Source organism: Protopterus annectens, chromosome 17.part0 (genome assembly GCF_019279795.1).
Source record: "Protopterus annectens isolate FY-2018-M chromosome 17.part0, PAN1.0, whole genome shotgun sequence".
Classification (NCBI taxonomy): Eukaryota; Metazoa; Chordata; order Ceratodontiformes; family Protopteridae; genus Protopterus; species Protopterus annectens.
The window spans coordinates 69,174,087-69,195,544 of NC_056751.1; the positions used below are offsets into that span (position 1 = coordinate 69,174,087).

Genomic DNA, 21,458 nt, shown 5'->3' on the forward strand with positions numbered 1-21,458 from the left:
CACATTTATTTGCCTGCTGTGTGACCTTGAGCAAGTCATTTAATCAGACACTGCTACTGGTGTAACTGGGAATTTGGGTTAGGCTCCTCATTGGTCTCTTGGACCATGTGTCTAGAAGCAACTTATAAGATATGGATGGAATTGCATTTTTATATTTCTGGAGATGATGCTACTCATTTTTCCTGTGACTGCTTGTATACTAATTTGCCTTACAGGCAATAGATTAGGCACTTGAAATTTTCCATAAAAATACTCTGTTAGAAAACATTTTCCTTATCTTTCAGACTATAGAGGTTCACTAGTTAGTTTTAGTATGTCCAAAAATACTCATGTCTCATACACTTTACAGCAACCTCAAACTGCTAGACGTATAATGTATGGCTCATTCAACATGTTTAAGTAAACACTCTTTTATAGAACATTTAATTTTATTTGTGTATTTACATTTGATAACTGGGTAGGAGTACTGGTCTGAAACACAGAGGAATTATTTTAATGGAAAACAATAAATTAAAAATGCGTGTAAGTGACTTGATGGGTGTTGAGCTTCCTATTTGCAAGATTTTGATTATAATAACTTCATAATAGTGTTGTAGCTGAAGTCTCTTTTACTTAGTAGTCCCTCTACTAGTTTACTGATGATGGCTTTGGACTAGAAAGGAAAAATCTATAGGAAAGTATGGATTTGAGATTTAGGGAGAGTTTTTGTTGTATTCTTATACAGTAATGTTTTAGGCACAGAGATAATATTAATGTCATGTAGCATATTATATCCAGCTTGGATGACTTGGTATTCCTTGAGAACACTTTATTAGTTTTTGTTTACAGTTTTACTGATTTTTCAGAATCATTTTGACTGTCCTGATAGTTGGGTTTGCAAATTTTATAGCAGCTGACTTCTGTTGCATTTGTCTTCATTCTAGCTTCTCATTTAGAGGCTAGGGATATTTGTATTTGTATAGTCTTTGCCCTTCATTTTCCCCTGTCTGGTCTCTACTATTTAACAGTTTGTTTTACTGGAGTCTTCTTTTACTAAGTGAGGAAAAATGCCCTATATGGGAATAACAAGAGCATACAAGATAGAAAGGGGTGAAGTAGAATGCAGGGTATAGGGTCATAGCAGTTAAAATAGTATACCAATCTGTCTATTTATATATAGTAACATTTGCTGTGAAGTTTCGGGTATTCATTTTGTTAGTAATAGCTGGCCTAGTGTTTTAATTGACTCTAAAGACCAGGAAGAAGTAAAAGGAATGTAGTCATGGATAGTATCGGGAGGGAAACAAGGTTTTCAGCGTATTCTGTATGTTTGTTATCAGTACATTCAACAATGTGAATTTAACTGTGGCTGCATTATGCTGGGTACCATTTTGTACCACTTACATAAATCATGTAAGCTTATTCAGGCAGGGGCCTTTCCAGTACAGATTTAAGTCATCTAGAATAATCAGTTTGCGTTAAACTGGATGTGCTTACAGTTTATTGTACCAGCCAAACTGAAGAGGGTGGAGGGATGTAAATCGTGTAAAGGTTTATTTTTTCATGGCATATTGGGGTTGCTTGTATAAGTGAACCACTTGGAGCAGAATCAGTGATAGAATTGCTGTTGGCTAGTGGTATAGGGATAAGCTAATGTGCTTTGTTTAGCAGTGTAAGTATGCCTTCACCAATAATTTTGCCACTTCTGTTGTCCATAACTATATGAAATGATTAGGCAATGTGTCGGGACAGCCATAAAATATTGTTTAGCTAAGATTCCATCATATGTAGAATCTTTGGGGTATGACAAGTAAGCCAGTATTCATTCTGAGCCCATTTATTATCAATGCTTCAGACATCCATATATGTGATAGTTATATCCTCACTGTAGTTCACTTTTTTGCATGGATGGTTATGTAGAACCTGGTTTAGTTGAATGTTACCATTCATTATTATTATTGTGCATGTTATTAATGTAAGTGCATGTCTGTGGTTATTAAAGGCAGCTTCTTTTGATTTTCTAACCATGATCATCCTTTGCTCATTTCTAAACTAACAGAACTTAATCTGTCCCCATCCACTATCTCTTGGTACAGCAGCTACCTGTCCAATAGATAACGATCTGTTAGATGGCTTTCTACACTGTCCCCTCCTCTGCCAGTCACCACTGGTGTGCCCCAAGGCTGCATTTTAGGACCTCTTCGATTCAACATTTTCACTAACAATCTTTATAAATCCTGCCCTAACTCAACTCTCATCCAATATGTGGATGATTCTAGAGTCATCACCTCCTCTGATTATTTTTCAGACCTGCTTTCCAAAATCCAGCAGACTTTCACAAATATTGAGACCTGGCTAACCAATAACCAGCTAATACGCAATGCTAAGAAACTAAACTACTTCTATTTCTGCCTAAATCACTTTTTCATAACACCTCAACCTTCGCTATCACCTTGTTAGGCAACACCAGCATCGATGTTGAATCCCATACCAAACTACTAGGGGTCATAATTGATGATAAACTAAAGTTCGACCTTCATATAAATTACTGTATCAAAAATACTAACCTAATGCTTGGCTTACTGTACCATAACAAAAGATATCTCACACCAGAGTCAAGACGGTTACTATCTCTCTTGCTTATCTCCCACCCCGTCTCTTCTATGGCTCCCAAATCCCACTAACCTAGAGGCAACACTACTGAATAAGATGGAAAATACATATCACAGAATAGCTAGATTTGCCGCCAACACTCAACCTAAATCCCGTCACTGCCTGGTCTTGAAAACACTGAACTGGCTTGAGTTCCCCAATCAACTTCTTTTCTCTCAACTTAATATTATACACTCCATCATGTACGAACCCTTCTTCTACCCTAACATTTCCAAAATCTTAAATTACTACCTCCCAACCAGAAAACATTTACAAACCTAAAAAATCAATCGGTGAAACCCTCTACAACTATCTTCTCTCTAGCCACTGGAATAAGCTACTTTTAACAATCAGATCTATCACACAGTCCCACCCATTTAAAATCACCCTAAAATTCCACTTTACTAATACCTGGACTTGCTCCTGTACATAGCTACTGTGAACTTAATCACCTGGCCCCATTGAATACAACTCCTTCTCAATTCATACTTAATTCTAGCCACAGAACTCTAACTCCGAATACCTTTTTTCACTGAATTTCTCCACTACTCATATTTACTTCCCTCCCTTCTTTTCCCACTTAGCTTACTCCCCTTTCTCAGATTTCACTTGATTCTAAATACTACTACTACTCTCCTTTGTTGTTTATAAATTTAAAAAAAATCTCTAATTTTCCCTCATTTACCCATAGTGACCACCCTTTTTTTCTCTTGACACTTAAACATTTTCTATCACCTGCTCTATCAACTTCCCCTCTACTTCTGATTACTGATATACATGCTATTGCCTATAAGAACTAAGATTTGATATACTGTACTTTCTGTACTCTTATCTTAAGCTCTGAGTTAATTGTCATTACTTCCCCTCTAAATGGGGAATTCCTTATGTATCGGAGATATACAGATGACTTTAACATATTGTTTTATTGCCTTTTTTGTAAATAACATCTTTTAAACTTTCATGCTACAAGTGGAAATCCAAGCATTATAATTCATGTTTATATTACCTCATGTATACTGCACTGTTTGTAAACATTTTTATGGTATACAGTAGACTCCCTCTTATCCAGTCTCGCTGAAACCGGACCTTAGGCTGGATAAATGAATGGCTGGTTAATCAGAAAAAGCATGCAGAATAATATTTATAGGTTAAAAATCAGGTATGATAACATGATTTGTGTTAATATGCATTTTTCTAATGAATATGAAGTCTAAAACTCAAACGTCTCTCATTATTTAGCCCAGAATAGGTGGAAGTGTGTTCTTCTCTGTTGTCTTTTGCTAGGACTACAGCAGAAACTTGATGGCCGGTTAAAGAGGAGGCTGGTTAAAGAGAGGCTGGATAAGAGGGAGTCTACTATATGCAATATTTTGTGGAGCTTTTCTCCCCGGGCCTCTGCTGAAAGGGGGTGCAAGCTTAGTCAGGCATTCCCGGTCAACAAATATCAAATAAATAAATAAGTAAATTTTGCAAACACGATAAAGAACTTTTTATTGGTGCAAATCTCAGCTAAGCTGTGTATAGATAGAGAATGAGACAAGGATTGTTGGGAGTTAGGTATAATTAAAATGTAACAGGTTAGAGCTTTTTCTTGTTGGCCTGTAGTTGGCGAGGGAGTGTGTACGCAGTACATATATTATGATTGCTAAAACCAGTGTATATGAGGGACTAGTAATGAACACATTAAAGTAGTCTTAAGTTTAATTGAATTAGTGCCCATGACATAGAGGAATAAAGCTTTGATTACAACCCAGGCAACCTGAATTTGATTATCAACTTGGGCACTTAACAGCGAGGCAGGAAGGATGAGTGTACCTATTCTGGGGAGAGGGAGCATGCTGTGATCTCTGCCAGAGCTTAATGGGAGAACACCAAGCTGGAGGTAGGATAATGGAGTAAGGCACTGCTGCCTATCAAACCAGGGTGAAGCACATGGTTAAAGTTAGTCACCATTACCCATCGAGCCTCACGGGATGACTTCAACAAGCATGGTAAAGTTAGGGTCTGACGTAAAATCCCCAAGCTGCTCAGCATGATGTGAGCTGCTGCAGGGAAGAAGGGGTAGCTGATGGTCCTGTGAATGTAAATACTGCTTCATTGTCTTTTGGCCCCAATCTGGGGAGGTAAAGTGGACTACCTGATTACTGATTGGTTCCATCTTTCTCCTGCAGCATGCCTCATGATGAGGGAGGAACCAGAGGACCAAAAAGAAAGAAAGAAAAAAACTGTTTTAATGAATTAAGTGGGTGTAGGACTAAAGTATGCAGTTTTTGTAAACAGTATGAAAAGGAATATGGTAAAAACAGAGCAGATACACAGAGAGTAGAATAAATTAGTTTGTAATTATAAAGTATCTACAAAATGGAGTTTAGAGAGTATTAATTTGATGAAGAATAAGGCATAATACAGGTAAATTGAATTAGAGTATTAGACTGAGATAAATGTAGTTGGTTATGTTAGTGTAGTTGTTAAAAGAGTATTATTGTTATACTGGAAATTTGATTTAAAACAATTCTAAAACTGATTGGATATACAGATCACCGTTTCATTGTAGTAATTGTGATTTTAAGTAGCACTAACTACTGTTTAATTGTTTAACTACAAGGGGAAGTAGTGGTAGATGCATTTTAATGTAAAGCTATAGGGATATATTCCAAGAGTGTTAGTGACTTACTTTCCTGAGCTACAGAGGATGTTGTAGGCATTTAAAAGGTGTAGCCTCACAGAGTGCCATCCCTTTATTTTGGAGTGTAACACTGCATGTGTGACACGCATTTACTTGTCATACATAGGATTACACACAAAATTGAAATGGTTCTCTGGTACTGGCAGGGACTTTCAATGGCTATGTGAAAGGCTGAGTGGTTATCATATTACAGCAGGAATAGGTAATGATTTGGAATGTTTCAGAATCCCATTACTTGCTACTAATGTAATGGGTATTCCCTATTTTTCCTGCTTTGGTGTAGCATCAGTTATACTTAGGCATACATTGCTGCCAGTGTCATATCATACTGGGAGAAGAGCTTGAGTTTTGCAGTTTGAATAGCACTGCTGGCTGGTAGAGGCTTTCACAAATGCTACTCAGTGCATTTCAGAATCTAGCCCTGTCAGTGTCAGTTACACAGACGTGCTTCCTGCCCTCATTCTCTTTGTCATTGTCAGCAATAACTATTCTAGTATTCCATATTCCTGCTTCCATATTTAAATTCTCATACCAAAAACAGAGTAGCAAGAGTTCTGTTTTCTTTTATTTCCTCCTCCTTCAAGTTTCTTGCAAGTGTCAAAATTATTTAATTCCTTATGATGCTCATCACTAAAAAGCTCTTAGAGATAGATTCTATCATTTTGAATGGTTAAAAAAACTTTAATAAGTAATACAACTCCCACAGTAGTTAGTAGCAATATAAACAACTAAATAACTCCAAAACGGGCATGATTACTCCGATTTGGAGAAATTCCGCAGAATAAGTATTGCATCAGATACATCTTTACTGTCTACATTTGGCACTATCTAGTTGAATAAAACTGACTATAACAAATATATTCTTGCCTTATTAGTTGATCGAAGAAGAGACCCACCACTGTAGGTCTACAGTTTGGATAACATTCCCTTCTTTCTCACTTCAACTATTTTTCTCTGAGGTTTCCATACTCCTTTTGCCATTGCATGCCATTATGTCATATGCTGCATTAGAGCAGTGTGCCTAGCCACTTTATCCTGCAGTTCTCCATTTCTGAAAGTCAACATAAAACAATGCCAGGAACCTTACACTTTACAAGTGCATATAAATATAGCCCAGCCAGTCTTACTGGGAACTCCAGCAGTAGCTCCTAGATGAAAGTGTGTTCCAATTACCAGATGAAGGATGACAAATAATTAAATAATGTTAGAGGGAATCCCTCACAGGTAACTGATATGAAATGAGCATGTATGTTATAGCCAGTACTGGAGACCCTTACAAGTGTGTTGGTAATTTGAAAGATTTCCAAGCAGAATAAAATGCTTCTGGTCAGCAGATGCTAGAAGGTGATAAAATGCCAATAGTCAGAGGGTGAAGTGGTGAAGCTCTGAGATACTAAAACAATACTTACTAAATATTTCAAATGATGTCCAAGTGGCTGTGACACAAAAGTGGGCAACTGTAACTCTTTAACGCATACTGAAGGGGGATATTTGAAGTTTTTTTTAAATGCTAGAAGTAGCTACACCACTAATGGAATGACTTTTAGCAGTGGCATTTTCAATAAATGGTTCAGTACTTTGCTTTTTGTTTCAGGTTCACATGGATATTGATTGTGTGGCCAACAAAACATCTGCCACCTGCAGTCACAGACATCAGTGATCACTATGCAGAAGTGTATGCAAATGCCCTGTACAAATGCTTAAATGACTGCATAAACTCTGACCAGATCAAAACCAAGTCTTCCTGTTAGAACAAGTCACCATGGTGGACTTTGTATAAACAGATTCTATAACAAGAGAAAGAAACTGTTATCCAAAAGCAAGAGGGATATCACTCTGCAGAAGAGCTCCCTCCTAAGCCTAAACAAGAAAATCAGAAATCTTGTAAAGTCTTGTAAAGCAAATTATTAAACTACAAAACCAAAAACAAAATAAAAATAAACTAGATAAACTACAAATCAAAGGAAAAGACCACACAAAGTCAAAAAAATAAGTAAAGGTTAGCGCTTTCCTTTACTAACAATCAGCAAACTTCATCGGTCTGATGAAGTTTGCTGATTTTTAGTAAACTAAAGCGCTAACCTTTACCTATTTTGTGACTTTGTGTGGTCTTTTCCTTTGATTTGTAGTTTATCTAAATTATGAAACTAAAATCGCATCCCTAGCCAAGGATAATCATAAGGCATTCTTTAACTATGTCCAAAGTCTAAAAGTGAAAGCCCAGCTATGTGTCGAACTGGTTGTAGATGGGATCACTCATACTATACCGGAAGATACTGCCAACCTGCTAGCTGACAGATTCAGCACAACCCCCCCACCCATCCCCACCTACCATGTCCCAAAGCATACCTGACACCAATCGTCTGCCTAGTACATATAGAGAACAGTCCATCAATGCACTCACCAAAGCCAAAAACACAACCTCAGTGAGACCAGATAATATCCCAGGTTGTTTACTAAACAATCTAAAACAAGACTTAGCAGACCCACTTGGAGTTCTCTTTAATCTTAGCTTGAGAACTGGCTATGTTCCTGCAGAATGGAGAACAGCAACAGTAATCCCCCTGCACAAAGGGGGTGCATCAACAGACCCTGGAAACTATAGACCTATAAGTCTCTCCAGCCTCATCTGCAAGGCCATGGAAAGAATTATGGACCTTATCAACAAGGACATAGGCAACCTCCAAACACTGGACCCAACCCATTTTGGCTTCATTAAGGGTAGATCATGCTGATTAAACCTGGTGGACTTCTTTGAGAAAGTCACCAAAGCCATGGACGAAAGTAAGACAGTGCACATTGCCTATCTCAACCTTGCCAAGGCTTTTGACACAGTGCCCCACTCTGGCATCATTGAGAAACTTTCCCAGGAAGGGATTACCCTTTCATTACTAGATGGGTAGCCAATTGGCTCACTGGCAGAACACACTTTCAAAATTGGTGACTCCACCTCCAACAGTAGACCTGTCACCAGTGGAGTACCACAGGGGTCTATGCTGGGCCCCTTACTGTTTCGCATCTATTTCTCAGAAGTCCAGGCCAAAGTTGACTGTGTTTAGCTCACCAAGTTCACTGAGGATTGCAAACTGGGAGCAATCATTGAGTCCGCCACTGATGTCAACATATTACAAGAAAGGTTAACGCAAACAAATGATTGGTGCCAAAGCCATGGTCTAAAACTAAATGCAAAAAATGCATTGTTATTCCCTTTGGCAAAACAGGATTCCCTACAAATTACAGTATTGACACACACCCATGAGTTCTAACCTAGTAGTGCGAGACTTGGGAACACAGGTTGATATCAATCTGAACTTTGATCGCCAAGTTTACACAGTGGTAAAAAAAAAAAAAGCCTTCAATGCAGTGCACCTCATAAGTAAGGGCATAGCATCCAGGTTAAGGGATGTTATAACTCCACTGTAATTGACTCTCATCAGACCACTAATAGAGTATAATGCACTCTTTTGCATGTACCTCACCAGACACTTGCAGCAGCTGGAGAGACCTCAAAGGTTTCTCATTAAGAAACTACATGGACTCCAAATCATGAATTACATACACATGCTGAAAGTTCTTTCACTTTACTCTATATCTTATAGGCTGCTGAGAGGTGGATTTTGCCTGGTCTACAGGGCAGTCACCAACCCTGCCCTAATGGAAATGCTGAACATCTACCAGTCAAATGGCACAAGAGTCACTGGCTCCAGGGATTTCAGCCTAACTTCTGACATTAACAGAGCATGCTGGAGAGGCAGATGTGTCTCCCAGTGACTGATGCTTCTCTGGAATAGACTTCCTATTTATGTAAAACAGAGCCCCTCACTGACCCTGTTCAAATGCAATCTAGATAATTTGGTGGGGGACTGAAAATTTGCCCCTGGGGTGACACCCATGTTGCTCATGGACAGGGGTACCCAGTGTTGATCACAGACCTGCTCTGTGCATAAATGTGTTCTGCGAACTGCCCAGAAAGAACAAACAGAAACTTTCAAACACACATAACAGCATCTTGCTTCACCATAAATATCAGTTAGATATGACAGATGGTAATGCAGATGGCAGGAATGAAGCTTTACATGAAACTGACAGATGTCCTAGCCTGAGCAGCCTAATTCCAAAATACATTCCATCTATACCTGTAGGATCTGAAAAACTAAACTGAGCTTTTAACTCCCCCCACCAAAAAACAAAACAAAAAAAAAAACAAAAACAAATAAACAGTTTGTTAACTCTCTAAATTCAGCATATACATCAACAAAATTTGGAATTCCATCCCTACATAAGTAACATTAAAAGCAACACTCAGACTTGTATAACCAACGTAAAGATTCATCTCATGCATAACTGGCTCTACCCATTTGTTAAGCTACAAACTAGATAAGTAACATTACGTTAATAGCTCACAACCTTACTCTATAAATGATAAAAAGTATAACCTATGTTATGACTAAACTTAACAATGATCTCTTTCCATTCTACTTATGTTTTTATTACCTAAGCAATGATAATAAGCATCTTATCATATTTTCTTTCTACTCTAATATGCATTTAACCCTCTACCAGACATATTCCTTACTTTATAACTATTTCTTTTTCATTAATCCTTTCCAATAAATGTGGTAATCTAATATCTCTAACTTCCCTTAGCCACTAAATTATCAGTATGTACTGTCGTATACTCTATAGCCAACTGCTTAAATCAAACATATTAGCTCATTACTTCAGATATAAAAATTCTTTAATTTATGTCTTATACAAAAATGTATGCTGTTATCCATCAGTTTTTGAACTTTAGCAGCTTTGGTGTAAAAGTTACATATCTGTGTTTCATCATTGTATCTATATATCTTGTGAAGTTAATCTTCCTCCGGCCTCTGCTGAAAAATGGCTTTAACCTAGATGGATTATTCCAGTTAGCAAAAGAAAAAAAAGTAAATAAAATAAAATAAACTGACAACACTTCCCAAAAACAAAAGAGTACACTGAAAGTGACAATGCTGTTTAGGGCATTGTTGCCTAACCTCTGCTTCCAACTGCTGGATGTCTTCAGACTGCTGTGCTGCAAGTCATCATGTGTTCAGTGCTGTGTCAACCAGTATGTGTCAATGGCCCTTTTTAAAATCACAGCTAAGTCATATCAGGCATCTGTTTTCCTAAAAGGGCCATCATAATATCCTAGTAGCCACTCAACCTGATTGTGAAATAGATACAGCAATATTTTTATCTCCATCAGCCATGCATTGCATACTGTATCCTAACAGAAGGAGCCATTGCCTTGGAAGGTGGCAGCAGTTTCACAGCATATAAAGTGGCAACCAATTATGCGATTCATGAATTGTGAATAGCACAGCTAGTCACTGTACATGCAACTGCACAGGTCTCCTGCATAAGATTATAGATAGCATATCTCAGATGCATGCCTCAGGCAAAAGCAACGTAATTTGGCCATGTTGTGTGACAGTCTAAGTAGGCAATTCAGAGACATTCATTGTCTATGTGTTCATTTGTCTATGTATTGCATATCTAGGTATAAATTATGGAGTGTGAGAATGTAGTATCATTTTTGTGTGCTTTCTAGTGCAAGGTTTCATGATCATTCTGTGGGAGGAGCGAGTAGTCTTTGGGTACAGATTTATATTAATTTATGTGGTAAGATGCATTTTCCAGTTACTAAAATTACAGTTGAAGTTGCTTAATCATTACTCAAGTGTGCTGCGTTCACTATGCTCAGTTGTATCTTGTAGCTTTTGGTAGTGATGAGGAGTGTGCATAGCTCAATGTCACTTAATATAAGCCATTTCACTTCATTTTTCCTGTTATATGTTTAGATTAGGGGACACATGTCCTGTTCCTCTGTTTGCACTTTATACAATATGAAGATTTTAGCAGCCTACATAACAGCTCACTATGTAATGTCTACCCTTTTCTTATACATACCTGTATTGCCTAACAGTGAAGCTGAGCCCTGTAGGGGAGTGTATAAAGGCCTGTGTAGGAGGTGTACACCACAAGTATCTGTAAACATATCTATCCTATGCAGTGTAGCTCTGTAGAACTATTTTACCTTCAAATCCATAGGTGGTGTCATAGACATTTTCATTAGTATAGAGTGTATTTCTATGTTCCCTCAAAAAGTGGTGGTAGGCAGAAGCTGGATAACATCAGCCCTGCAGAGAATGTTGTCCTGCTGCTGACACTCAAGTCCATCTCACTTCAATGTATGGTATTTTGTGGAAAATGCAAATTTTATGTCTTCTTTCACAGCCAGTCACAAAAATATAGGCTGGTCCCTTTAATTCACAATTATTTTTCAGCTGCTAAGGAGGGCAGGTGCAGGCTGGCAGTAGAGAGCTGTGAGATAAAAGCACTGGAGGAAATTTGATGTTACATCTGGATCAAAACTCCCATGCATGCTACTGTACATATTCCAAGTTTTAATTTCTGTTTCTTTTGGCTTAGGCTGCCTAGCCTAAGTACAAGTGAAAGAACTAGATGGTGGCTGCAGATGTACAATTATGGGAGAACAAGTATTATTTTTTTTTCCATTTAATTTTTTTTACAACACTATCAGTGAGTGCTAGTGACAGCCTGTCTGTAGAAGGACATATGTGTGTGTGTGTGTGTGTGTGTGTGTGTGTGTGTGTGTGTGTGTGTGTGTGTGTGTGTGTGTGTGTGTGTGTGTGCACATGTTGGTTCCATATAAATCTCAGCAAAATTCTCAAAAAAACTTTGTGAGCATTTCTACTGTTTAGGTGCTCAGGATCACTCTGCAGTGGTGATATAGGAAGTTGCCCTTTCCCCACTGTTGTGAGATCTTGGATTTGGTATATGTAATTAGCAGTCGCTTTGGGGAAGGTGCATGAGGTTTGCCTCTACAAAAAGCAGTTTTTGTTTTTCTTTGAATCTGTATGATATGAAGTTTTGTACATGCAGATCTTTTTGATTCATATGGTTTTAGCATGTCTTACCATTTGACCTTTGTGTTGTTTAAACATTTGTAGACTCATATGTACATATATATATATATATATATATATATATATATATATATATATATATATATATATATATATATATATATATATGTATGGGTCTACTTCATATGACCTAAATTTAATTTGACTGAAATTCATTTGACTGAGACCAAAACACTGAAAGTTCAAAAGACTGAAAACTCATTTGACTGAAACTCATAACACTGACACATTAAAGTAAAAGGTATATGTCCTTTTCCCCACTGTAGTGCAATCCTGGAGTTAGTATATATAGTTAGGGGGTGTGTGGGGGGAACAGACACCCACATTGGGGGGTGTGGGGGTGAAGCCCGCCACATAGTTTGGGTAAATATTGTTTTCTGCAAAGAGTTATTCATTGCAGTTATAAATATCCATGTGTAATGGTTTAAAATGTATAAAGTATGTGGGGGGCTGTGCCCCCCATACTTCCCCTAACTATATATACTAACTCCAGGATCGCACTGCAGTGAGGAAAAGGGCATATACCTTTTACTTTAATGTGTCAGTGTTATGAGTTTCAGTCAAATGAGTTTTCAGTCTTGAACTTTCAGTGTTTTGGTCTCAGTCAAATGAAATTTAGGTCACATGATGTAGACCCATATATATATATATATATATATATATATATATATATATATATATATATATATATATACAAATATACACACACACACATATCTAATATGTAATAGACCGATAGCTGGAAATAAATGGGTCACTGAACTAAAGTCTGATTTGTTCAAATTTACAAAAGTAAAAAAACTTCAATTATGAATGATGATAGAGTTAATTTGATCTGTGTCATAAAACAATTGAAGAATCAGTTTAATATTAAATAAAGCCAAAGAGATAAACATATTACAGAGAGTTTCCTGCCTTTATGTCACAGTAGGTACTCAAATTAACTCTTTGGATCAAGTCCGCCTTGACAATTGCAGGCAATTCTAACTGTAGCTAAAATCCAGGAATCTAATGCAAAAAATAATCCAAAACCCTGGAGAAAAGATCAAAACATTTTTGATTATAGCCGTACACCAAATTCTTAGATCCATGTACCATTTCTGGCCATGTAGTACAATATGAAGGGTTGCTATTTTTCTGTAGTGTCATCCTTAAGATGAAATGTTAAACTGACATCCCATCTGCCTAAGATGTTAGTTGTTTAGGGTAATGCAATGGCATTTATTGAAGAATAAGAATGTAGGGGAATGACCTTACTGTGAATTGTCCATGCTAAGTGGGATTAATCTAGTCAACAAAACAAATTAATACTCCACAAATGTGTGGGATAGATTCCTAAATGGGTATTTTGGTTACCTTTTTCAGGAAACCAATCTGCACTGGATGAATATACAAGGAATTTCAACTTACATCTACAAGTGATCTGGACCATATGTAGCCTACAGTTGGATTCTCACAAGGATATCAAGTACTGAAAAGGCAAAACTAAATAATAGATGAAGAAACACAGTATTTGACAGATCTGTAAAACAGCACAGCATTTACTGTCCATTTTAAAAATGTTTTAAAATTTAAACTTAATTATTTATAGTTTGCAAACTGTTATGTTGGATCACTGAAACTCTTTTAACAGCAGCTGCCAGTTTTAAGATCTTTAACTTAATTGTTTATAGTTTGTAAACTGTTATAAATCCCAAGGAATAGGATCAATGAGAAAAGTTCAAGCATGGTGTGTTTGGGATAAAGGTTGTTTACTGAAAGGGTAAACATGAAAATAATTATGAGTTAACAGCAGTCCTAAAGGCTGTCGCACAGCTTCATGCATATGGGGAATGGAGAAGCTCAGGTGGATGTTGAAGTGTGCACTGAGTAGGTGGTAGACTAAAGGGGAATAATGCCATTCATCCACTTCATATATCACTAGTAAGGCCAATTATGGGATATTTTGTACTGTTCTGGATTACACAATAGAAAATATTATGATGCTCATAAATATTGCTCAAACGAAGAACAGTGATATGATCAACAGGTTGGAGGGTTATACTTTCATGAATGCCTGAAGGCATTAACCACATACTTTGTGGAAGAAACAATGATATGGGAAGGGTATAGACTCACTCTTTGTCAGTAGACTACTGAGCAAAATAATTAAGAAAGAAGGAAGGGTAAAGAAATAAACAGGCCATGAATGGCAACTGAATAATTAAAGAATATATTCTGTCCTGAGGGGGTACTGTTTTGCACAGACACTGGAGGGACCCTGGAAAAATATGACAGAAAAAGTGGTAACATAAGTTAAGTGAGGAAGTCAACAGAACATAGCTTAGGATGGTGGAAGATGGGATGGGGAACTGTAGAGACATCTTCTTTTGCACTAGCTTCAACAGCTGGTTAGCATTGGTGACCTTTGGAGCAAAGAGTAGCAAAGACCACTGGAGTCAAAGGTATAATAGTTTAATGATTGTTAACGAGTATATATCTGTTATAATTTATGACAACCTGTCAAAATTAGAACAAACAAAATTTGTGAGTCCTTGTTATTTTGAAAGTCAACTTTTTTTAAATGCGTGTTTTCCTGGAGAGTCTTCACCCATAATGTACCCTGCAACTTCATGAATGTTGTACCTAGAAAAGGTTCTTTATAAAGCCAACATTTGAAGTTGTGAGGGCTCCTGATTTTAGTTTTCTCAGTTTGCTACCTACTGTCATTCTTTTTGAAAAAAAAAAGGTTGCTGCATGTGAAATTCCTTTTTTCATTAGCAACCTTGGCGGTATTTATGCTAAGTAAGGAGATGCTGGAAATAAGGCTTCTTTCAGAGAGATATGAGGGTACTTTATTTTTCATGCAATATAAAATCACATTCTGCTGTGATGAACGGAGGCTACAAATCACGCCAGCCAAACGGATTCAAATTTCTTTTACTTAGTAAGCGCTTTCATGCAAAATATTGCTTGCACTTCTTCAGACAAAGTGAAAATGAAACACATTACATTTTATAATAACAAGTGCTTAAACCAAGCCCACAATTAATTGAGTAATTAAATAATTAATTAATTTTGCTTGATTAAACCAACCATTTAGCAACCATAAAATACTTAGCTTAAAGATACAAACATACAAAAAAAACATATATATGTATATGTACATATATATCTACAAACCTATACATCAATTGATTAAACCAACTACCTACGTATGCTTATAAACTGTAACTTGTTTTTGTTTTAATTTTATTTCTATTTTGTTGTGCATATATTGTATTGACCAAATGCATCCATGTGTATACACACAAATACATATACGTAATATTAAAAAACAGAATTTATGAGCATTTGTATGCTATATCTAGACAAAATCCATCCAATGCTTTGGCTAAGCATGTTATGGATAATAATTCTCACAGCTTTTTGTTTAACATCGTAGAAAAAGTGGATAAGAATCCTAGAGGGGGGCCATGGTATTTAAAGCTACAAGAACGCAAACTTCTTTGGCAATTAAAAACTAATGCCTATTTCCATCCAGGCATTAATGATGCATGTTCTATCAAATGTTTGCTTAATATTAAAGCTTTAGAGAGATAGTTGGATTCTAAACGTGCAGTATTTTTATGCATGCACATTTGGATTCCGAAAATATTCTAATGACTAAGTATTTTATTTTTATTTTAATATTACGTATATGTATTTGTGTGTATACACATGGATGCATTTGGTCAATACAATATATACACAACAAAATAGAAATAAAATTAAAACAAAAACAAGTTACAGTTTATAAGCATACGTAGGTAGTTGGTTTAATCAATTGATGTATACGTTTGTAGATATATATGTACATATACATATATATGTTTTTTATGTATGTTTGTATCTTTAAGCTAAGTATTTTATGGTTGCTAAATGGTTGGTTTAATCAAGCAAAATTAATTAATTATTTAATTACTCAATTAATTGTGGGCTTGGTTTAAGCACTTGTTATTATAAAATGTAATGTGTTTCATTTTCACTTTGTCTAAAGAAGTACAAGCAATATTTTGCATGAAAGCGCTTACTAAGTAAAAGAAATTTGAATCCGTTTGGCTGGCGTGATTTGTAGCCTCCGTTCATCTTTTTTGTGGTTTTAGAGAGTTTTATTTCGTACATTCTGCTGTGATACTTTCCTTTTTTTTTGTTTTTTTTTTTTGGAATTTAGGTAGACTTTTAAATCTTATCATTCTCAGTCATAACATGGAGCTGTGGAAATACAAATGGATATGTGAACCATTATTTTATGATGCAACAATATGTGTATGTTTCTGAAATGTATACTATAATCCTGTGCCTGTATTTTATCACTGCTAATGGTAAATACTGTCTCATTCCTAACTGCCATTTCTGTTTCAGTATGGCTTAAATATTAAATTCTTTTCAGGAATCATTTTGACCAGATTACATCCACAGAAACCATTTACAGCCAGTTTACATTGTATAAGTATATATGCTAAGTAATATTTTGGAAAATTTAGTATCCACTTTCTGGTAATATTTCTGTATACTATAATGATTTCGGAATTGTTTAGATTAGTTAAATAATTGGAAGTAGAACAGAAGACATGCCACATTTGATAATGAAGTCAGGTAAATTATATTTGGCAGCAAAGATGTAAACGGAAATTATGATGGTGTTTAAAATGTCCATGTGCAATATATCTAAAATCATTATTTCCTTTTTACAGTTGTTTAACACAACTATAGAAACATCTGAGAAAACGGATGATCTAAGTCAGCGTCTAACTACCTTACTTAATGAAACTTTATTAACCATGTATACAAATGTATCAAGAGGACTTTTTGAACAGTGCAAGCTCATCTACAGCTTTATGTTGTGTGTGGAAATCATGCGTCAGAAGGGAGAAATTACTGGAGCTGAATGGAACTTTTTTCTCAGAGGAGCTGCTGGATTAGATAAGGTAAACATATCTTAACATTTTGTAGAACAGCTGTCACATTTTTAAACACATTTTTTCTTTCAGAAAAATATCTAGGGCAATAGACAGTAAAGATCTATTTCATCCTAGTGACAGTATATGTTGCTATTTTGCATTGCACACATTTTAGTTTAATTCTTCTATTAAGTGTATTCTTATGATATGGCTGGTCACAGAAAATACCTTTAATCCTACTTCATTGCAGCAAACATATCAAAGGTACAATTTCCTGAGAGAAAGACTGATTTAAAAATATTTTCTATGAGAACAAAAATCTTACACTTTGAAGGAGACTGTGCTGTCTGTACCTTACAAAGTAAACATTTAACTGTCACGTCTTTAAGAAAGCAATAGTTTCCACTTCAGTACTGTTACTGGAATACCTTGCAGTAGTATACATTTTTTCACAAGATCTGTTGTGATGAAGCACAGCTTGAATAAAGTTGTACCAGTCACCAATGCAACTCCTAAAACACAAGTTTATTTTATGTATTTTGGTAACATACATATTTTAAGCAAGTTTGAAGACCTCTTTCTACCATCAGAAGCAAATATGGTATTTCAATTTGTGGCATTACAATCATCATTTTTATGCACATTATCATTATATCTTATTTATACTGCAATGAGGAAGAAAGCTGGATGATATTTGTATGTATAGAGCAGCATAAACTTTTTTTGAAACAGAAAGTCATCCATTTCTGGTAGAGCCGATTTGAATATCATCTGATTAAAATTTACTGCCTTTGTCAGTACAAGATTGCAGTAAAGTGGGGATTGGTGAATATGCCCTTTTCCCCACTGTAGTGCAATCTCAGAGTTAGTATATATAATTGGCAGGGTTGTGGAGGTTGCAGAGGTGCTTGCCCAGTGCAAAAATCATTGTGTTTTTTTAATCTTTTGTGGATCGATATTTGGTTTTCAGCAATTAAGTTACAGTCATCGTAGGATCAACTAATTGTCATTTCAAAGAAAATTTGTGCTTCTATATATTCATATGTAACTTACTTTGAGGAGTCATGGGTACAGCTACATCCTATAGCCCCCAAAGCCATTCCAAAATTGCTCTCTAGCATCTTGTCCATTATCATTCTCACTGCAAAAATTGGGATAGTTGTGCTGCATCCTTATATGAATCATCTCACTTTCTGAGTCACTGCATTTTCATTTATAAATTACTCTCTCCAACACGTTCATGCAGCGTGGCAGGAGTTTGAGACCTCTGTATGGTCCATAGTTATGAATATCCCCTTTTTTCTTGTACATGACATTAGAATGCTTATTCTCCAGTCATCTAGGATATGACTTTTTTCTCCATACTGCTCTGAGTACTCTCATCACTTATTTTTTATATTGGGAGTAAAATACTGTAGTTGGTAATACCTTCATTTAAAGTTCACTAGCTCTTTATTAACTGAGTGAAACAAAGCCTAGTTTACTGGATGGTTTCTACACAATGATTTTAACAGTGTTTTATTTCAGAATGATTCTTTTTCAAAAAAGTTAGTTACTGCCCCTATTATATTCCATATTCTCCTTAGGAGATTATATTTGCTTCTCTCCTCTAGCGTTATTCTTGGTTTGTTCCCCCTGTAAAAAAAAAAAAAAAAAACTTTTGTTGTGATAATTGTATTTTTTCCTTCTGCCTTTCTGTGTACTGGTTGATAGGTGTACTGTTGTCATATACTTATCCCTTTTGTTGTTTAATTAGTGAAGTATGTCTAAGGATACTGGTAAGGAAGCCAAGCAATCCAGTTTTAAAAAGTGTGACTCGTGCACACAGAAAATATTGCTTACTGATGGCCACACTAGCTGTGTATATTGCTTATGTGTGGTTCATCTGCAGGACTCCTGCTCTGTCTGTCATGGATTCAGTTCCAGGATCCTGCAGGAACATAAAAATAAGCTTATTCTAAGGGGTCTAGTCAAGGGACCATTTGATGTGACTATTGAAGGGAATCAGCCCTCTAAATCCTCAGCTGATTAGTCTTTCAAAAAATCTTTTTCTTTGGCTCTGGATTCTGAGCCGACTAAGAAGCCTGAGAAACATGCAACTTCGGACCCGTAGGCTGTCGGGCCTGAGAAGACAACTACTCCATCAGTTCCACCAGCTTTATCAGAACTGACTTGGAGTCAAATTAGGAGCCGGTTCCCGACTTTGGAACCGGTCTACTCAGTGCCCCAGTCACCACTTTTGCGAGCGGTGGCTGGTAGTCATAAATCCTCCACGTTCTCCTCTCAATCCTTCAGGAGTATCTCAGATGACGATGTGGAGTGGGTGGTCAAGAGGTTGCTGTGGACACTGGCCTTAGCCAAAATTCTCTTGCGTCCAGCCCAGATGGAAATGGAGCAGATGCGTATACCTGCTTTGTCTTATGTTCTGCCTCTGAATTGGAAGGGGTCGGAGCCAGAGTGCCTGGATGTTCTTGCGATGGAACCATCGGGTCAGAAGGCCACATCTGGTGTCTCAGCCCTGGCTTCTGCTCTGACCTCTTCGATGCTGTCTTCTCTCAAAGGGTTTGGGAGCCAACACTCCCTCATCGGGTCTGGGGAGGAGAGTCAGATCGGACCCTTGTCAGATCCAACTCTTCCTCTCGGGCTTTGGCACAGGTGAGTTTGGCTCCCACATCTGCCTCGGAGATATCCTCCTTAGCACGGGGGAGTTCTCTGAGCTCCTTGGAGCTGAGGGTTCTCTCAGGTCAGGATCACGGTGCCTTCGAGATGATGAGGAGCGTGCTGTCTCCCCAGACTACTCCACCATCGACTTCAGCTACTTTTCCCCCAGAAGGACCGGTGTCAGCCTCTGTACTGTCCTTTCAGCCCAAGAGTAGAGAGACAATGCCCCAGGATGCCCCAATGGGTGATCCACTCCCTTCTGAAACTTGCCCAGAGTATCCATCTGAGGAGGTCCCTTGAAAGAGGACTTGGAAGAGGAAACATTTAGACTCCCCTGCATCTTTCACGTCGGAAAAGGACCTAGAGGATTCAGAAGGGTCCCCACGGTCACTCTCTGAGGATGTCTCCTTTTCAGACAACTTAGAGATCCTGAAGTAGAGAGGTTGCTGGAAGACCTTCTCCCCTTCTGAAGATAAGTCTGTATACCTGGAAGCATTTGGATTTCAACCCTCCACCTCTTGGGTGTCTCTGCCTTTCGACCAATTCCTTGGCATAGTCAGTCGAAAGTCATGGGGCTCTCCAGAATCCATGGAACCTATTCCAAGGAGGCCCAAAAGTTTATTACTGCCCCGGACGGCAAGGAATTCTTAACCAAAGGTGTCCCAGTAGATGCTATGGTGGTGGCGGCAGCCACCAAGAAGGAATTTGCTGAAACTTCTTCATCTGTCCATCCACCAAATAAGGAGTCTCGAATGATGGACAGATATGGAAAGTGTATGTTTTCTTCAGTGACCTTTACTCTTAGGTCGCTGAACTATTTATCCCATTTTATCTGACTTCAGAGGGATCTCCTGAAAGAGCTAGAAGATACCTTCCAGGGTGCTACAGCTGCGGGGGTGCCAGTCAAGGTAAACTGTCAGCTTGCGACTCTAAATTCCATAATAAACTCCTCAATGCACCTCATCTCCTATGCAGTCGATGGAGCTAGTAGGGCAGCAGCCACAGGAATAGCTCTGAGGAGGCATCACTGGATGCACCTTTGTGAGTTTGCTGAGCCCTTTAAGTCTTCTTTTATAAATGCCCCTTTAGACGGCTCGTCTTTGTTCAGGGCAAAAGTTAAAGAGACTCTTACCAGGTGCGAACAAGAAGGCAAAACTGTCTGCATGGGAGTACTTTTTTCTGTCTCTACCAGGCCTTATCCCAAAGGTCAGAAGGGTGGAAAAATGTGGTTCCTGAAATCCCAAAGAGCTTCACCGGACGCACGTGGTGAATTTTCCCCCAGGGGCAGAGGGGGAAATAATAATGGAAGACGCCGTGCTTGTGGCAGAGGGGGTCTGCAGAACCAGGTTGACAAAGATACTTTCTCTGGCAGGCGCTTCCAGCACTCTTGAAAGGAGGCCCACCTGTCCACCTCTGGAGGCAGTCGGGGGCAGATTATCACTGTACCCAAAGGTCTGGCTCAACATCACTCGAGACAAATGGGTACGGTCGATTAAATCCAGGGGATAAAACATACCCTTCTCTTCTCCACTCCCTCCATCAAGATCAATCCCAGACATCCCACCTGGTCAAAGGGATCAA

The 21,458-nt window shown here is 37.6% G+C and overlaps 1 protein-coding gene across 1 annotated transcript in view; it reads left to right on the forward strand.

Annotated features, from left to right (window-relative positions):
* The window catches only part of DNAH6 (dynein axonemal heavy chain 6), a 5,071,261-nt gene that overhangs the window by 4,106,964 nt on the left and 942,839 nt on the right, over positions 1–21,458 (forward strand). Inside the window, exon 62 of the mRNA XM_044059309.1 lies at positions 17,010–17,243. Within this exon, the coding sequence (XP_043915244.1) occupies positions 17,010–17,243 (234 nt within the window). The remainder of the gene's footprint in view (positions 1–17,009; positions 17,244–21,458) is intronic.